Genomic DNA, 13,558 nt, shown 5'->3' on the forward strand with positions numbered 1-13,558 from the left:
ATGCACGTATCGACAAGATACACACATAAACTATGGGATTGACCAGAATCAAACGCACAGGTAAAACCGCACACTGATGAAACGACACAAACCAAAAAAATAAACCAAAGAAATATTACGCCAATGAGTGCATGAATGCAATATTTCCTGCTTAGATTACCGTAATGTAGCCAGAATTCTGAAACTCGTAAAGTACAAGTCAAATCGGATCGGAGGTACAAAGAGTCAGCCAAATAGAACGAACAAATGACATGGTAGATAGTAATAAATCGCTCCTCATAATAAGAATAATGAAGAAACCCAAAATTAACAATATACCTTACGCAGGTATTCAGAAGAACAAATAACACCCACGAAGCAGTCGTGAACAAGCAGTCAAACAAACACCGAACCAGCCAACCAACAAAAAAGCATATTGACCTGAGTAGGGTGCAAGGCCTGTGACATCAACGTCATCTTGAAGTCAGCCACTCTGTGCTGAAGACTGAAAACGGTGTCCGCGTACTTCAGCATCACACAAGGATAAGGCATTCCGGGAAGAGCCGCCAGCTTCTCGCGCACCGCCATCAGTCCCATCTTGACGTTCTGCATGGAGCCATGGGCGATGCGAAGACCCTCAGCATCAGCAGTCCAGGGGAACTTCATCTGAGGCATGCGGATACATTTTTGTTTCAGGGTCAGAAGCTCGCGGTCCAAGGGCTTGATGTCCTGCATTATCCGCCTCTCGATTTGGGTGCTGATTCCGGGAAGACAGGTCTGGCTCATCTTGCCGTAGTATTGCAAGCTGGTGCCTCTCTCCAGGAGCAGCTTCGTCTGGACCTTGAGGGCGTATCGCTCGAAGGCTCCCTGGGTGCGGAGCACGGGGCTTGTCTTCGTGTTCAATCGGAGCACGTGCATTAGTTTGGTGATGATCTGGTGCTGCATGGTGGCCTGCAGAAGCAACTGCGATACAATACTGTCGTCCTTGTCGAAGTTCATCCTGATGAACTTGTCGATGACGGTCATGTTGTTGGCCGTGGTCTCAATAAGGGTCTCGATGCGCTGCGTGTTCATGGGCTGATTTTGCGTCACGGCGTACCACACATTCAGGATGACGTTGAGCTGTTGGGTGGTCAGGTCAGCGAGCGCATTGATGACGGCTGAGCTGTGTCTGCTCGGATCCATGGTCACAGGCTCTATTCTGATGTTGCCGGTGGGAGCTCCCATCAGAATCTTCTTTACGTCAGCAGCGGCATACACGGGTCTGTTGGAGAGGGCGACGAGGCTGAACCTGTATACAGCCAGCTGATGCATTTCCATCTTCCTAGCCAGCTTGCTGAACCATTTGGGGTTGTTGATGACTTGAATCTCGGCAGCACGTGTCATTATCTGATCAAGGTCGACCACGCACTGGCTCAGCTTGTAGACGAGGTACTCGGCAGCGGTGATGACTTCACGCGCAATGGCGGGCTCCTTGCGAAGCTGCTTGAGCAGTTTCATTACCTTGACCTGATCCAGAAGCACCTTCCTGGAAAGCTCCTCCAACAGGTTTTCTTTAGCGGCGATCCTGAAAGCGTCCTTCAGCTCCGACTTGAGCTCCTGGACCTGCTTGGCAAGGGGCAGCAGAGTCTTCAGGACCAGGCGAATGCTGAGGACGTAGGGCATCCTGTTCTGCATGACCAGCTCTGGCAGGACGCTGTCCAAGACAATCTCGGGATCCAGGGAAGGCGAGTGCTTCATGTAGTACTCACTGAGCTTGGTCATGAGCATCTGCTTGAAGTTCTTGTTGATGGCGCGGTGCTCCTTGCGCTGCATGTGCTTCAGCATGTCGGACTGCAACCTGGCCTGATACACGGGGTCAATCAGCTGGCTCACGGGGTGTCGCTTAGCTGGATACACTGCCGTCGTCTTGATCGCCATCTGGGAAGCCATTGTTGAGTCTTAAAACTTGTGTTTGTATTATACATGAATGTCAGTTTGAACCCATGATTTGTAAAGCATAACAAATTTAAATTGCATATGTCAAGGAAAACTTGAGTCAGTATAACCTAAACATAGGCCTGGTGTTGAATAAATCTTTTGTAAGTAAGCAAGCATTTTGAAATTTGAGGGAGAAAACAACAACAATGCTTCGTGTACACTGTGTCAGCGTGCATAAACAGACGACGCTTTGTATTGTCTGGTGGTGAATGGAGGCTACCTCAAGCTAACTTTAATTACTATTATCGTAATGTAGTTTATATGTTTGGTATTGTTTGTTAGTCAAACGCTCCATTCATTAATCTCCATTGCATTTCAATTCTTGCAATGTTGTTCATCAGCTCTAAGCGCAAACAGATCTAAAAAAAGGGTAGTTCTTACCTTCCAAGGCTGAGTGTCGTAGCCAGGGATGGGAGAGCGGATGAAGGAGAGGAAGGCCTGATGAAACTGGCCTTGCTTCCACGCCTGCACAATACCCTCGAGGACCGCTGAACGTCTGTGGGTCACCTTATGGCCGTCTTCAGAAAGGCGGTTGCTGTCAAAAACGGCGATGAAACCCCACTGAGCGTTGGAAGGAACCGCGGGGATGCCCTGACCCATTTGGGACTGTTGGAAAAGTGGAGTGTTAATATAGAAAGATGTCATTGTAAAACTACAAATGTGAGGTGACAATGTCTTATGTTCGATCATCACGGGGAAAAAAGTAGTGCTCGCTGGCTGAACACAACGTACAAAACAATTGCCATTACGCAGAGACGACACAAGCATGATTAGAGTAAAATACGTGTTATAGTAAAACAAATGGTGCAGAAAGAGAGACATTTGTTAATTCTTCATAAAGATTCTCTGAAGCAATATGCAAACGAGAACTCACGTCCAAAGTTTCAATACAGAGACAGAATTTTATCAAAATGCAAAGTCTCTTCACTCTCAAACACATACTAGTCGAGTACCAAATATGTGCACACATTCTTCACACACCTCTATCTTGCTCTTCACCGCCTCGAAGGTGAGGCGGGCGCCGAGGTCTGGGAAGTCGGGGACGGGAGGGCTGGGGAGAGGGGTTCTGTCGTCCATGGCTGCGACCTGTTCGGCGGCTTCCTGGTTGTCTGTGGCGTAACACCACAGGGAGAACCAACTGTCGCACGCTCCGATCTTAGGTGCTGGTGCCTCCTCGCCGTCCATGCTAGATGATCTTGTTGGAATTCTGTTTGAGATACACGAGGAGAAAGAGGTTATGTGAGATGCTCCTGAGAGAGGATTATCTCGTTTTGGTGGGGATCTGAGCAAGATGTAAATTGCAAACCTTAAAGCGCAGACAATGCCATAGTACCTTCTCATAGATAGCTAGATGGAGATAGCTAGATGGAGAGAGAGAGAGAGAGAGAGAGAGAGAGAGAGAGAGAGAGATATACAGAGACAGAGACAGAGAGAGACAGACGCTCACATACATAGAGAGACAGAGAGAACAAGAGAGACACATAGAGACAGAGACAGAGAGACAGACAAAAAAAGAGAGAGAGAGAGAGAGAGAGAGAGAGAGAGAGAGAGAGAGAAGAGAGAGAGAGAGAGGGAGGGAGAGAGAGAGAGAGAGACACAGAGAGAGGGAGAGAGAGAGACAGAGAGAGAGAGAAAGAGACACAGAGAGACGCTCACATACATAGAGAGACAGAGAGAACAAGAGACACACATAGAGACAGAGACAGACAAAACAAGTCGCGTAAGGCGAAATTACTACATTTAGTCAAGCTGTGGAACTCACAGAATGAAACTGAACGTAGTCCGCCGCTTGTGCAAAAGGCAGTGAAAGTGACGAGCCTTTTTGGCGCGGTAGCGGTTGCGCTGTGCTTCATAGCACGCTTTACTGTACCTCTCTTCGTTTTAACTTTCTGAGCGTGTTTTTAATCCAAACATATCATATCTATATGTTTTTTGAATCAGGAACCGACAAGGAATAAGATAAAATAGTTTTTAAAACGATTTCGGAAATTTAATTTTAATCATAATTTTTATATCTTTGATTTTCAGAGCTTGTTTTTAATCATAATATAACATATTTATATGTTTTTGGAATCAGAACATGATGAAGAATAAAATAAAAGTAATTTTGGATCGTTTTATAAAAAAAAATTTTTAATTACAATTTTCAGATTTTTATTGACCAAAGTCATTAAAGTGTAACTAAACAAGCAAAAAGGAAAAACATCGTTCAGCAACCTTTACACTTTGATATGAAGAAGGGCCTCATATACTGTCGAACTGCGAAAAAAATTTTTTTTTTCTCTCACTCGGACACTGTTTGACGGACATGTGAAGTGCGCGCCAGGAACGACAATCTTCTTAGTTTACCTGATTAATGCCCTTAATTTTTGGTTCTGGTACTTTCAGTTCCGGCTGTTGTCATCAATCTACCAAAATAAAAGATCAAACGGAGTTTTCGATTTTTATTTCATGGTTCAGAAAAATATTGCTTATTTTCTGAAGTCAACCGTTTTAGCGAATCTTTCTTTGATTCTTAAAAGTCATTTCAGATTTTTGAAAAATAGTTAACGGTTAGTAATTACCAATATATCGTAAACAAACATATCGATAGGTTTTGGTAAGAAGACACAAGTGCGATGAATGTGGTACCAGTATTTTTGTGGTAAGTAAGGATGCATTTCTTTGCTGTAAGCACATTTACAATGCACATTTAATCTGTTTAGCAACATAAACGAAAGCATGGTACAGCGCCGCTTGTTTGTGGTCTATCTTTTCGCGGCAGATGCGTAACAATTAGGGTCTCAGTTGGAAAAAGCTGCTCGGAACCAGAACAGATTTGGCTTGGGTTCTTTGAGTGTGAATGATCGACGAGTGGCTTGACATTTTTAACGAATCATTACTGTAGCCTACTTGAAACCATCATCTGTTTCTGAATTTGTCATCAGTTATGATTGAGCAGTCTCATAGGAATCGTCCATAAAATGTTAAACCGAAAAAGGGCAGACGATTCTGAATCACACAGGCTGCTGTACAAAATCAGATCTAAAACGATATTTTGAACTGCGACGTCTGCGTAAATGCCCTGTAACAAAATACCTTGTCCTGGTCATGTGTATACACATCAGCTTCTATTGGGAAGATCAGTATTTTATATTAATCACAAATACAAGATTAGAAATAGTTCTGAAGATCGCCTTTGATTTCAGTTTCAGCGGCAAACTAGCAGATCTGTCCAAACCGGCATCGTTTCATGGTTGAAACTTGAATAATCCCAAATAGATCTGAGTGGGGGTAAGTTTTATAGTATTTCAATTTTTTACGGCAGTTTTATTTAAAGATAGTGTAGTGGATGTCTCTGGTGAAGACTACAGTTATATGATTTTTTTGTTGTAATATTAAAATGATTGTTCTTTATTTACACAATTGAATAATTTGTATTTATTTGTTTGCAGATGACGGCATACTGAGTGCTCCAAGAACATACGCCTGCTGGCATTTTGTGTCTTTTCTGAAGACGTCGAGGCAAGCAGAAGTCACGGTCCTGGCCACACACACACAATGACATGAACAAGAAATGATATTTTTTCATGGGCATATCCAGTATTAAAACTTTATTTCCATGCAAACGCAACGATTAGAATTTAGAGACGGTCATCGGTCACACACACACACACACACACACACACACACACACACACACTGGGCGGATCCGGAGGGGGGTTCCGGGGTTTCCGGACCACTTAGGAGCCGGCCTTTGTATTCTAAGTGACGATTTTGGAAAGAAGTTGGCTAATTAGTTTGCTCAGGATGCGCCAGATCGATCAATTGTCCTTGTTGTGATTCAAATTTTTCTTCTTAATATATTTACTTTTTTGGAAGGTGTATTAGGGGATGTTTCTTGGCTCAGATTGATCCATTTTCCTTGTTTTTATCAACATTTGTCGGACCCCCCCCCCCCCCCCCCCCCCCAAGGAGGTTGAACGCTTCGTGTCTACAACTAAACGCTTCGCGTCGTCAAATTGTCCCTAAAAGAAATTTGGAAACTCCCCCTTAAAAATGATGTGATCCGCCTCTGCACACACACAAACACACACAAATAGAGAAGTAATAAATGGATACAGTTTTTCTTTATTTAAATTACAATCAGATGTGGTCGTAGAACAGGCACTGTAAACAAAACCTAGCATGATATACCACTTGTGTGATGTTTTGGTCAATATCTTTATTTTCCTTTCAGAAATACATTGGCGTTTTGAATGTCAAGGGAAGTGATACAAATGCTGCAGCGGGCTATCAAGAACGCGAAGGCAAACAAGGTAAATACCTACTTCTGACATTAGTTTACTTATTAACTCTTTCTATACTGGCCATTATCTCCCCAGTCTCTCCCCAGAAACTGGCCATTTGCATGGGTTTGCAAAAAAATTCTCAAAAATAAACAAAACAAGATGCAGCCTTCAAACTCATAGGTTTTATTGTGAATATATTGCTAAAACATATGCCAAAGTTTGGTTTCATTGTTGTGAAAAAAAATAAAAATATGATGTCCAGAATTTATGGGTATATTTTACGCAATACGAAAAAGGGGGTATGTATTTTGACTTAGAAGCATTTTTTCTTATGAAGGCTCTGTTTGCAACAAAACTGTTTCTGTTTACTTGTATGAAGATTGTGCTAACACAAAAACATAACAAATACCAACTGATTTTCCATTTGGTTGTCATGTAAGCATTGTGAACATGTCCGAAAAATCTGATCACACACCATGTGGTCGACATGCAGACCTGAACGGCCAGTGTATGGTGGCAGAGTTGGAAAATAGGAAAAGTCTTGATGCCAATCCTTCATCAAAAACCGAAGAAAATCGTCATTGTAATAAGTTTGCTTTATTCTAAATCAAACGACTAGGATAGATGACAGACACAACGACAAACACATTCAATTCTATGTAAAACATACACAATGCGCACGTTAACAAGCTGGCCATAACAATGTGCCCATCGTGCATGAAGTGTGGCTTTGGTCGGATCAGTAGCCGTGCTTTGTCTGCGATGCTAAACATGAAATTTTGTTAAAGCGACGATTTAGCAATGTTGTTGTTGCTGCTGCTGCTGTCTGTTCTTGTCACGACATCTCGCCATATAACAGTTTTTTCCCTCCTGATTCTGAGAAGAAATTGTGATATCAGGCCTAGGAACGCCTGATTTTCACTTGGAACATTCTCAAAGAAACTATGTTAAGAAAAATGAGTGTACTCCACACTTTGTCTTTTGTTGTTCGTTGTCGTTGCAAGTCTACTGTTCCACAGCCACCTACTATAAGTGCAAGTGTTAAATGACGTATTTCCACAAAAGACTGCTTGCAGAGAATCATGTGATGCAAATGACAGGTAAGGACACATGTGGTAATACATACTACGTTTTGGAACCAGGGAAAATGCAGCACAAATTATTTATCAACCAAATTGATTGACTTGTGCACCATGAAAGTTTTCTTTGATCCATAAAAGGTCTTTTGCCAGAAAAATTGCTCTGAACATCAAGTACCCTGCAAGTTGTCACACATTTACATTATTGAAATAAAAAGAAAACACACCAGTAACCAGGTTAGGTACGTTTAATACTATCTATAATCAATATCTCGGCACGTTACTGCCTTCTTCGGGATGGTAAGCTGAACATTATTGAACAAAATAATCGGTTTAGATTGTATACTTTGATTCCTGAACGAAGAAGCAGAGGTACTGCATACAACTAGGACTGCAATATCAGCTTTTGCCTGAAACACACACACATACACTTATAAAATTAATGCAATGTCATTGTATGAAGCCAGAACAATCACTAACTTACATAGTTGGTCACACAATTACCCATCACTGAACAATAAATCGAAGTCGGGTGGATTCAATGACTAAAGCAGTAAAGGCTTTGAAAAAACCCTCATCACAAAACATCCCCCCCCCCCCCCCCAAAAAAAAAAAAGAAAGAAATAAAACAGGTTGTGTTTATAGCGCAGTAAACACCATGCAGGTACAAGCGAAGATTTGACAGAGATTATCCTTGTTTTATATAGCACACATTTTCTAGTTTTAATCTCTCTCTCTCTCTCTCTCTCTCTCTCTCTCTCTCTCTCTCTCTCTCTCTCTCTCTCTCTCTCTCTCTCTCTCTCTCTCTCTCTCTCTCTCTCTCTCTCTCTCTCTGGAAAGTAATTTATTGACCTGTGGGTTATTTGCGTGTGTATACACATTGGTGATTCGTAAGCTATGTTGAAAGAGATTGTATATGGGGTGTCTTAAAAAAAATGTATATCAACAAAATCTGTCATTATTATCAGGCACATGGTTTTAACAAAGCTATGTCACGGAATGCAACATAAGTGGCTTAAAAAGTCGTGTTTTTGTGTGTGCAGGATATTCGCTAGGACAGGACCTCAAGCTGAACCAGCACAACAGCGATGCATTCTTCCATGGCTTCCACAAAAGTCTTTCACCTATAGCGGGCATTGCATACAGATAGTCCAAAGAGGGTTAGGGTTACCCTAACCCTCCTTTTTAAAAATTCTTTAGACCAATTATCCCTCTATTCCCATGTTAAACATGGAATAATTCTGGACAAATGCGAGGACGTTAGCTTTTTTTTATTTTATTTTTTTATCATTTTACTTATCATTAAAACTTGTTTAGATTTCGATTCGTAAACCATTTACAGTAATCCTTTGTTTTTTTAACTTTGTTCATCTTACCACAGTCACTTCGTTGTTTAGATTTATCATTAAATTTGTTACCATTATGCAGGAAAAATGTAGAATAAAACCAGGAGAGCTTTCGGTAGAAGATATTTCCTGTGTCAAAAGTTAATGCTTATTCTGATTGATGGGTGCTCCAAACTAAGTTATTTTGACTGCCTTATTCGAATTCATTTCCAAGACAGGGCTGAGAAGTGGAGAAGCTTAGGAGAGTATCGTAAAAATTGTCTGGGTGTTTATGCAAAACTTTCGAATATGTCAGATTTTACTTTGGAGATTTTAAATACTGTTAACTGACAGAAATGCTATAACTTCTACACCAATTGACTGGATAACTTCATATTCAGCATACTTAAACTTGATTTTATGCATGTGCAGTTCACAAAGTGGCAAAATTTAGGTTAAATTATCTAACTTTTGCATCACCAATGACACCAACGCTTTCGTGTCTGAGGATTGCCCTGAACCTAGCTGTAACTGCATGCTTTCTTCAGGTCATCGATAGCCTGGGGGTTGAAGGGGATGTTTTTACATACTCAGACATTCAAAATAATCAAAAAGGTAAAAGCCTGAAGGGTTTAAATTAGGTAAAAATGGCTACCGCTCAATGTCAAAACTCGTTCTGTTTAGTCGACCCCCGAATTTGGAGAAAAAAAATTAAAATTGCACAAAAGTCAGACCATTCAATTTACAAAATTGCCACTTACTGGAAAGGCAGAACATAAACTGAAGTTAATGAATACCATATATAAAATAATTGGTTCAACAGATGCAGAAGTAATTTGCATGGTTGTGGGTGTCCTTTTTAGGGGGGTCAACCCTGTAGAAGAGACGATTTTCTTTAATTATCAATCCGTAATATATTGTTTGTTATGCATACAAGATTAACATTGACAAATACTTCAAGACTCCTCATTGATCTTAAGAAATGTTGTGGTTTTTTTTGTTACTGACTGATTCACTTTCTATTCACTTTACTCTACATAAGTCACGACAAAAAAAGCAAGGGAGGTAATTTCTTCGGAAGAGGTAATTCTCTCCCCTCAGAACGATTGTTGTAGTTTGTTTGATTTTGTTCCCTTCTAATAAGTATTATTTAAAATAGATCTTTACATCTTGATGTGAAAGGCGCAGTACCCCCCTCCCCCCAGGATGTTAAATTCTAGGTTGTGTCCATGTAAAATCCTGATCCTAGTCAAGATCCGAGTTGGTTTTTCATGCAACTGTGCCTCTTTATGCCACTCAATTAGACATACTTTGCAATCCATAATTGCACGAAACTAAGTACAGGAAATACGTTGTTGTCGTGTTTTTAATATTACATAATGAAATAAAAAATGTCACAACTGGTTTCGTGTTGGGCTTTCTCTCTCTGTCTGAATCTCATAATTACTTCCTTCTGAGGCCTGAAATGTGTTGCAGGCATTGTTCAGCTTACATTTATTGTTACAATTTTTGTGGATATGTTATTAAGTGTGTCTGTGTTTCTATCATTCGTTATCAGTGTGGTTAAAAAAAATTTAAAAAAGCACACGTCAAAGTAATTTACCCTTCATCATTATCAAAACATGCAGATACAGGTAATAAATATTTGTGATACTTTAAACAAATACAATGTTTGTTTGTTGCGTCTTTTCTTTTTTTCAGAGCAAACACACATCGTATTTGTTCAAACGTGTATATTCTGCACTTTCTAATACCCTGCATGGATCTCCAAATCAAGAATAATGAAAAGTCGTCTAATAGCCCTGCAGCACTCACACGAACATGATAGAAGCATGCACCCAGGCTCGCTGTCTTCGGCTAAAAGAGCTTACCGTTGGATCTTCGCTCAGACAAATGTAGCTGTCTTGTCCACTTGCTCCTGTCGCATAGATCTGCAATGTGCAACATCATCTTTGATTAATAAGTCTGAGGCACAGACAAACACACACGCGCGCACATTTGCGAGAGAATGCACATCAGTCTATTCAATCAAACAGTATAAAAACATACCACAGACGTGGTGGTGGAAACTGGACATTCGCCGTATAACAAACTCAAGAGATTCATTTGTGTGTGTATGTTTAATCAAAAGTTCATCTTGAACAGATCTAATAAATTCTGAAATCCTTGACAAGTTTTTTTTCCAATCATCTGTATCTGACCGAAGTAAAAAAAACAAAAATCAGCCAGTACACGCATCTACCCCCTCACACGACAATACATATGTGGCGAAAAAAGGAATCGAGAGGGGGGGAACAAGGAATAAATTAGATCCAGAAATAATTCCACTTCATCATTCCAAAATTCAAGTGTGAAGTGATCGGATACTGTGGTAAAGATACGTGCTTAGTATCACAACTGAAAATACAAGCCCTAGGGTTTTAAATCAAGGAAACAATTAAAGTTAAGGAAAGATCAACAGAAATGTCGAGAACATGTAAAATATTGTACTTACAATCCGTTTCAGCATGCTCTTCGAATAATAATCTCCCAGTCAGCCTCGTGCTTACGACTTCGACAGGATGTTGCCTCTCACGCTGAGCCAGTACATTTGGAGTGAATTCAAAGGCCAGAGATGCAGTACAAGCACATTAGTTAGATCCAATTCATTTACATTGCTACCTTGCCCAATTTATGGCTATTTCTGTTGGTAACATCACACATGTGGCAAGCAGTGCTTGTTGCCGACTCTGCTGGGACAGGCAGCAGACGATTTTATTTAGGAACCAAATTCTGATTGGTTAAAACATAAAACCGGAACTCAAAGTACCACTTGTTCTTTGGAAGTATCAAATCAAGAACAGATAATCAGGTAAATCTGAAATGGGTTCAACACTTTTAAAAAATCGCAGTAAATCAGAAAACACAGTAAACGTTGGAAAAATCGTCCAGTATCGCTTCTACAGGTCTATACTTGGACAAAACATAAAGCAATTCAGTAAAGCTGACACTTCAAAATGTCTGTTTAGTTACACTTTAATTAATTTGTAAGCCTCCATGCTAAAATGCAAAACCGAAGTCCGGCCTTCGTCGAAGATTGCTTGGCCTAAATGTCAATCAATTTGATTGAAAATTGAGGGTGTGACAGTGCCGCCTCAACTTTTACAAAAAGCCGGATATGACGTCATAAAATACATTTATCGAAAACATGAAAAAAACGTCTGGGGATATCATACCCAGAAACTCTCATGTCAAATTTCATAAAGATCGGTCCAGTAGTTTACTCTGAATCGCTCTACACACACACAGACACACACACACACACACACACACACACACACACACACACACACACACACACACACACACACACACACACACACACACACACACACACACACACACATACACCACGACCCTCGTCTCGATTCCCCCTCTATGTTAAAACATTTAGTCAAAACTTGACTAAATGTAAACAAGTCGCGTAAGGCGAAAATACAACATTTAGTCAAGTAGCTGTCGAACTCACAGAATGAAACTGAACGCAATGCAACGCAGCAAGACCGTATACTCGTAGCATCGGCAGTCCACCGCTCATGGCAAAGGCAGTGAAATTGACAAGAAGAGCGGGGTAGTAGTTGCGCTGAGAAGGATAGCACGCTTTTCTGTACCTCTCTTCGTTTTAACTTTCTGAGCGTGTTTTCAATCCAAACATATCATATCTATATGTTTTTGGAATCAGGAACCGACAAGGAATAAGATGAAAGTGTTTTTAAATTGATTTCGAAAATTTAATTTTGATAATAATTTTTATATATTTAATTTTCAGAGCTTGTTTTTAATCCAAATATAACATATTTATATGTTTTTGGAATCAGAAAATGATGGAGAATAAGATGAACGTAAATTTGGATAGTTTTATAAAAAAATTTTTTTTTTAACATTTTTCAGATTTTAATGACCGAAGTCATTAATTAAATTTTAAGCCACCAAGCTGAAATGCAATACCGAAGTCCGGGCTTCGTCGAACATTACTTGACCAAAATTTCAACCAATTTGGTTAAAAAATGAGGGCGTGACAGTGCCGCCTCAACTTTCACGAAAAGCCGGATATGACGTCATCAAAGACATTTATCAAAAAAATGGAAAAAAAACGTCTGAGGATATCATACCCAGGAACTCTCATGTCAAATTTCATAAAGATCGGTCCAGTAGTTTGATCTGAATCGCTATACACGCACGCACGCACGCACACACGCACACACACACACACACACACACACACACACACACACACACACACACACACACACACACACACACACACACACATAGACCACGACCCTCGTCTCGATTCCCCCCTCTATGTTAAAACATTTAGTCATAACTTGACTAAATGTAAAAAAGAGAGAGAGAGAGAGAGAGAGAAAGAGACAGAGAGAGAGAGAAAGAGACAGAGAGAGAGAGAAGGAGGGAGAGATAGAGAGACAGAGAGACAGAGAGAGAGGGGAGAGAGAGACAGAGAGAGAAAGAGAGAAAGAGAGAGAGAGAGAGAGAGAGAGAGAGAGACACACACACACACACACACACACACACACACACACACACACACACACACACACATGTATCTGGGCTTGCTGAAGTAGCGAATGTCAGCGCGCAAGGCTGAAGGTGCCTGCTCGTCGGCTTCAATGTAGAGGGCGTAATAAGCGCGACCACTGAACGGTGCCACCAGAGAGTTGGGCAGGAATCTGGACTTAGACACGCCAGTTGAAGGGTACTGGGCCTCCAGTCTCATGTTGTAACCTAGCCAGGTCTTGCCAAATGATTGGCTTATCTGAAGAAAAAAAGACACCACTGTGCTCAACTTTGGAAACCGACAAGATACAATCAACTCCTTGTATTTTAGTTTAAGTAATAAAAGGCTTGTGAGTGGAAAAATCAA

The 13,558-nt window shown here is 40.7% G+C and overlaps 1 protein-coding gene across 1 annotated transcript in view; it reads right to left on the reverse strand.

Annotated features, from left to right (window-relative positions):
• The window catches only part of LOC138959547 (uncharacterized), a 61,147-nt gene that overhangs the window by 10,064 nt on the left and 37,525 nt on the right, over positions 1-13,558 (reverse strand). Inside the window, exons 21-24 of the mRNA XM_070331068.1 lie at positions 13,236-13,450; positions 2,941-3,166; positions 2,341-2,565; positions 421-1,899 (exon numbers count right to left, since the gene is read on the reverse strand). Coding sequence (XP_070187169.1) covers positions 421-1,899; positions 2,341-2,565; positions 2,941-3,166; positions 13,236-13,450 — 2,145 coding nt within the window. The remainder of the gene's footprint in view (positions 1-420; positions 1,900-2,340; positions 2,566-2,940; positions 3,167-13,235; positions 13,451-13,558) is intronic.

Source organism: Littorina saxatilis, linkage group LG2 (assembly GCF_037325665.1).
Source record: "Littorina saxatilis isolate snail1 linkage group LG2, US_GU_Lsax_2.0, whole genome shotgun sequence".
NCBI lineage: Eukaryota > Metazoa > Mollusca > Gastropoda > Littorinimorpha > Littorinidae > Littorina > Littorina saxatilis.